The sequence below is a fragment of the Mustela putorius genome, unplaced genomic scaffold (genome assembly GCF_011764305.1).
Source record: "Mustela putorius furo isolate JIRA1106 unplaced genomic scaffold, ASM1176430v1.1 tig00003927_pilon_pilon_pilon, whole genome shotgun sequence".
Lineage (NCBI taxonomy): Eukaryota > Metazoa > Chordata > Mammalia > Carnivora > Mustelidae > Mustela > Mustela putorius.
The window spans coordinates 1402057-1408056 of NW_025422072.1; the positions used below are offsets into that span (position 1 = coordinate 1402057).

The following is a 6000-nucleotide window of genomic DNA, read 5'->3' on the forward strand; positions in this document are numbered from 1 at the left end:
GTCAACAAAATGGCCTCCAAGTTGCTTTGCTCTTCTATTGGGAAATGGAAAAAAAAAGTGAGTTGATGCTATCCAGTGAAGACTATTAGCAATAGTCATAGTAGTAACAACAGTAGGAAAAGACCTGAATTTATAAAATATATAATTAGAATGTCAAACATTTGCCTTTGCCTTAAAGAGACCATGGGTTCAAGTCCTTGTATGTCAATAAAGGTTATATAATATGTCTTGTGCAAGGCTATGTATATCTTGTATTGAAATCAAGTAATGAAAGATTTTAATCTTTTTTAAAAAATAACAAAGAAAAAGAACTAGGAGGGGAAAAACGGAAGGGGACAACATGCAGCCCAAGTTGCATCTGATGAGTCAGATAAAGGTCAGTGGTTTCTATTCCAGCTCTGATACCAGAGAAAACCTCAAGATCAGCAGAATTATAAGAACAACAGACCCATCAAACTGAAGGTTATTATTTTGGGGGAACTTTCAGATTTACAGTTTTCTTTAGATGAATTATAATCAGATTTCATTTATATATATTTATCCCACAAACATCAACATCATCATAAATATCATTTTCTCAGGGTGAACTTTACTTTTTAGTATGAATTACTTTAAATTAAGTTTATATGAGAACTCTTAAATATCAAACACTTAATGAAAATGCTCTCCATCCTCACTGCCTTGTAGTAGATTCCTGGTTTGAGTCTCACAACCTTCACTTCATGTTTCTACATTTAGAAATTAGAAAGCTAGAAGACTCTCTTGCCGGCAAGGTGCTGGACATATGTCTATCAGTTATTTGCATGTGGAAGGCACAAGTTCAACAAAGGCCATCTTTCTATAGTAAGGGCAATTGACAAAAATGTCTAATAGATATTGAATGGCTGCAGTAACCACAGTCCTGGTTCCCCCATCTGTTCACCAGTTTCATGGTGAGAAGCAGCTGTGGCAGGTGGTTGCAGTAGCAATGGTATTAGTATAAGGCCTTGAAACCACTAGTCCAGTAGTGGCTCCCTGATTTTTGCTCCTCCAGTCCTTCCAATGTAAGCATCCTATTCCTTAAAACAGCTACAGCTGTTCTGTTTCCTGCCCTATACCCCAACCTGCAACCAAATGACATTAGGTGAGTTCAGATCCTTATACTCTTGCTCACACTACTGTTATAATTAGGTGACATGCCTGGAATCTCTCACCATTTCAGTTCTTCCTGACCTGCTACTATCAAATCTGGTCATGCTTAGAGAAAGCTTACCCTAAAAAGGCCACATGTAAACCTCTTATGTTCTCTTATCTCCCTGTACCTTGTATGTGCAGCTAACTGTGCCCTTCAATTCCTTTTCCATATGCTGAAATCCCACTCTACTTTCAGAATGTAGCTCCAACAAGACTCTCCTGTGAATACTTCCCAACAGGGTCACTCCACACGCCCATATGTGAACTCATTTCCACATATCCTGCTGCCTGCCCTCAGCTCTGTACTCATTCACATTCACTCATTCAAGGAGTTACATTAACCTACCACATTGTGTAGAGGGCTGGGGATACAAGCCTAAACAAGACAAACAAGATCTCTTCTCTCTTATAGATATTAATTCAACAGGGAAACAGATTACCCAATAAAACCAAATAATGTTTAATTACAACTGTAGTAAGTACAATAAAATATTCAGGATGTGTCTTAACATATAAAGGGAAACCTAACCTAATATGGGAGAACCATTTCCCTTCAAGAGACAGTTAAGCAGAACCTGAATGATACATAAAACTGATCAGGCAAAAAAAATTGTTAAAGAGCTTCCTAGGCAGAAAGGACAACATGTGCAAAGGTCTTGAGGCAGCATTCTAGGAACTATGAAGATAACCAACAGACAAAAGTCAGATGCAATAGGGACAAAAGCCCAAACTAGGTAGGGAGGATACTTCTTACAACCACTATTATAACACCTGGTACACTGTTTTGGAATTATTCATTTACAAAAATGCAGTCCTCATTACAAAACCTCCTTTAGGTCTTACTAATTTTCTTATCCCCATAATCCAACAGTCCTTTGAGGTGTCCCCTCAAGTTAAGATCTGTGGAATGAAGAAATAAGTGCTTGATCTGGGCAAGGAGCTTACCCTCTTAATAAGAGACAGGTGAAACAAAACCAATCCCTTAAGGGTTCAAAAGCCTTATGTTTCTGAATATCCCAAAACTTACTGGGCAAGAGACACATTTTCATGACAACACATGTTCAGAATCAAAATTAGTATTAACCATGAATTTAAATACTAAAAACTAAACTTTACATTGGCAAGGGGCCCTAAATCCTCACGGCTCCATAAAGTGCCACCAACTAATAACCAACAGAACTGCATTAAAACTCCCACAGAGTCACAAATAAGGCTAGGGAGAGGAAGTGCTGATCCATCTGCCTGTTCTTATTCTCCAGTTGCTCAACAGATCTGGAAAGTGTCGGATTATAAGCAGGAACCTGGCACCTATGCCATACTTTTCTCCTTCCTTACTTCCTAAATAATGTCAATTCAGAAAACACACACACTGGTGACTCAGTAAGAAAATGTCAAAATCCAATTGATATAACTTTGCCAACTATTATTATAAGTCAAGAGAACAGAGTAATCTTTAGCCCTAGACTTTAGTCTTTGGTACATGTTCTCAAAGAGTACTGGGGAAGTATTTTTTGGGAAAAAAAGAAAATTGAGTTAATTAAGAAATAGCTTCAAAAACACATGAAAAACTTGATGTAGTTTATTAGACAGTGAGGAAAACATTAATACATATATACAGTATGAAACCTCTTTATAATAGCTGATATGCAGAATAAGAACTGTTGCCTGTCTTTTAAAGATATATTTAATCAGAATTTCACTACCTACAATTACTGTGTCATCTGGCATATGTAACAATAAATCCAAAATCATTTAACAAGCCAAGAACTCTATTACAAGAGCTCTATAATAGGGTCAAAACATATAGAACACTTAAAAATTTTACAAAATAAATTTAACTTTATCAATAGTTCAATTATGTCAAATTTTTGAACTACTAGAACTATGAGATCAAGTCTAGTTAAACTTAACTGTGATATTTTTTCCTGGAAGACAAGATAAAACAGTGAAATAATTTAGAAGACCATTTTAATATTATTCAAGATTTAGTAGCATCAAGGAAAAACTAAGAGTTTTTCCAAATGATGCCTAGAGTTCGTACCCTACACACTGCATCCTCAAACTCCTGATGCTAATCTCTTTTCTCCCCCTTTCTACATTTCTCAAAAACAAATCCACAAACAAAAGACCAAACAAAACCAAAATAAAACCATTCACTCAATATATATCTATGGACCTCAGTGGCAATACAAAAAGCAAACAAAACTAATGCTCCCTTTTCCTTCAGTTACAATAAAATTTTTGTTTTAAATTAAAAAGCACATGATTCTCCTCTCCTCACTTTAAAAATGAGAATGAAAATGTTACCATGTGGCCCATAAAGGACTTTTCAAAACCTATACATTTTTTTTAAAAGATTTTATTCATTTGACAGAAAAATATACAGTGAGAAAGGGAACACAAGTAGTAGAAGAGGGAGAAGCAGGCTTCCCATGGAGCAGAGAGCCCCATGTGGGGCTCGATCCCAGGACCCTGGGATCATGACCTGAGCTGAAAGCAGAGGCTTTAACCCACTGAGCCACCCAGGTTCCCCCCAAGGCAGACCCTTAATGGCTGAGCCACCCAGGTGTCCCAAAACCTACACATCATTTTAAGAAGCATTAGTGAAAATCTGATTCTATATAGTACTTTTTTGGGGACAGAAATTTAAACAAAAATTATTTTTCACTTATTTCTATACCTAATGAAGGTACTAACTGAAACTGTTACTATTCAATTTTTAATAGATTTAATATATACTAACATCTCCTCTTAACCATGTTACTTATCACTCAAAATGCAGCTCATTTCTTTTTTTGGCCTTTTAAAGGTCCCATTTTTCAGTGTTTTACTAGTGCAGTGATGAGTAAGTGAGCCTCAATACAGTATTCCACCCCCCCCCCCAAAAACCACACACATAATCAAAATCAAGCAAATACTCCCATAATAATCAGGCATTTTTAACTAATCACCTTAAAGGTTACAAAGAATAAAGGTAAGGTTGGGTCAGTCAAGTTACTGTGATACTGAAAAGTGCTTCTAAGATGGTCTAGTTAAACAGTATTCCCACATGATCTTCCAGTAATCAGGTACCTGTTGTGGTAGTGAAGTGACTTGCTGAGGCTGTGTGGCTTGGTCTAATCAAACATCGTCAGCCTACTGAAACGTGACTCATTGATACAGTATTGAGGAAGAACAGGAAAGCTTCAAGAAAAGTCTCAGTCAGTAACAGAAATCTGAAATGGCAATTCTCAAAGCCGGACTCCTGCTTTGGAGAACTACCCATTCTTCATCAAATAAACAAACCAATTAGCAAATAAGCAAGATCTTTTCCTAAACATATGACAGGTTTGTTTTTAAAAGTCTGAAACATTTTTCTCATGAGATTATTTATAAGACATTAAATATAAATCAGATCTCCAAACCCAAACATATAGGCTAAAAATAGTGTATCTATTTTAAAGGCTGAGGCAGAAGCCCTCCAACGGAACAAACTAAAATTAGGGTTTTTGTTGTTTTTTCTTTTTTTTCAATTTCTGGATCTTTAAAAAACGCACCTGCAACGTTTTGAGCCACACAAACCAGTGTCCACATGTTCTCCCAAACCAACTGGGTAGAGATAATCTAATTATTAAAACCTTCAGGAACATAAGCCCACTATCCAAGAAATTCATATTATGAAATTCCTCCTCATTCGGGTTAACACCCAGACTTTTAAAAAAAAGAAAGAAATTACTACTACTACTACTACAACTAAAGACCCCTCCCCAATGGTCTCACTCAGTACAACTCCAACACACCAAAAAAGACCACCACACTCTTTGTCAGGAAGAAGCAAAAGCCCCGTACACAGCTGTCAGGTGGGCAGGCAGGTAGGGCTCCACCTGGGATACGGAGCATCGGAGCCCAGAGAGGGACGCCGCGGTCACTGGGGGAGGGTCGAGGCGGACACCTAGGCTAAGGGTGGCCCCACCCACGGATGTGCCTGCGAGCTGAGGCGGGAGGAGGGCAACCCTTAAACCCTAAGCACTGGCCAGGCAGTCGCCCCGCTCCGCGCTCCGAGCCGGGCTCCGGCTCCGGCCCCGGCCGGGTGGAGGGTCCGAGCATCGCGACGCCGGCACCGGCTCTGCCCCGGGGTCGGGAAGGACGGGAGGCTAGGGCTAGTGCCGGCGCCCAGGGGCCTGACCTCGCCGCCGCCTCTGGTGGAGGTGAGGGGCCACTCGAGCCCGAGCCCGCCCTCCCCTCTGGGCCGGGGCCGGCTAGGCGCTGCCGCGGCGTCCGCTCCGGCCCCAGCGGCCGCGGCGACGGGAAGGTCACCCGCCGCAGGAGGCCCCGACGAGGGGCGGCGACGTCCGCGCTACCTTTGGCCTCGCAGTCGGCGCAGTACTTGTTGTCCTCCTCCCTCAGCAGCTTGGACAGGATGAGCTGGTGCTGCTCGTTCAGCTTCTGAGCCTTCTCCCGGCAGGAGCGCGTCGCCATCTCGGCAGCGGGGCGGGAAAGAGCCCGGGGCAGCTACGGCGGCGGCGACTCCGGCAGGGGCTGGACAGCGTGAACACACCTGGAGCCGCCGGGACCGCGGGCGGACTCAGCCCAGGAAGCGGCGGCGGCGGCGGCAGCTGGAACTGGAGGAGGAGCGGCGGCGGCGGTGGCAGCGCCGACGTGTCCCGCCTCCTCGCCGGGCCGGCCCCGCACGCACCACCAGAGCAGGCGAGGGAGGGGGAGGGGGAAAGAGGGAGACGGAGCCGAGGCTTCCGGGTGGCGCCGCAGGAAGGAACCCAGGCGCTGGGCGCGTTGCGCATGCGCCGATCTTCCCGGGAATCCTGCCCGCGGGGACTTGCTGCCCTAGGC

The 6000-nt window shown here is 42.7% G+C and overlaps 1 protein-coding gene across 5 annotated transcripts in view; it reads right to left on the reverse strand.

Annotated features, from left to right (window-relative positions):
• The window catches only part of SMAP1 (small ArfGAP 1), a 173160-nt gene extending 167394 nt beyond the window's left edge, over positions 1 to 5766 (reverse strand). For all 5 annotated transcript variants that reach the window (XM_013044192.2, XM_004769307.3, XM_013044190.2 and 2 more), the window contains exon 1: positions 5514 to 5766. In XM_013044192.2, the coding sequence (XP_012899646.1) occupies positions 5514 to 5631 (118 nt within the window). In that variant the 5' untranslated portion in view covers positions 5632 to 5766. The remainder of the gene's footprint in view (positions 1 to 5513) is intronic.
• Between the last annotated feature and the right edge of the window lie 234 nt (positions 5767 to 6000).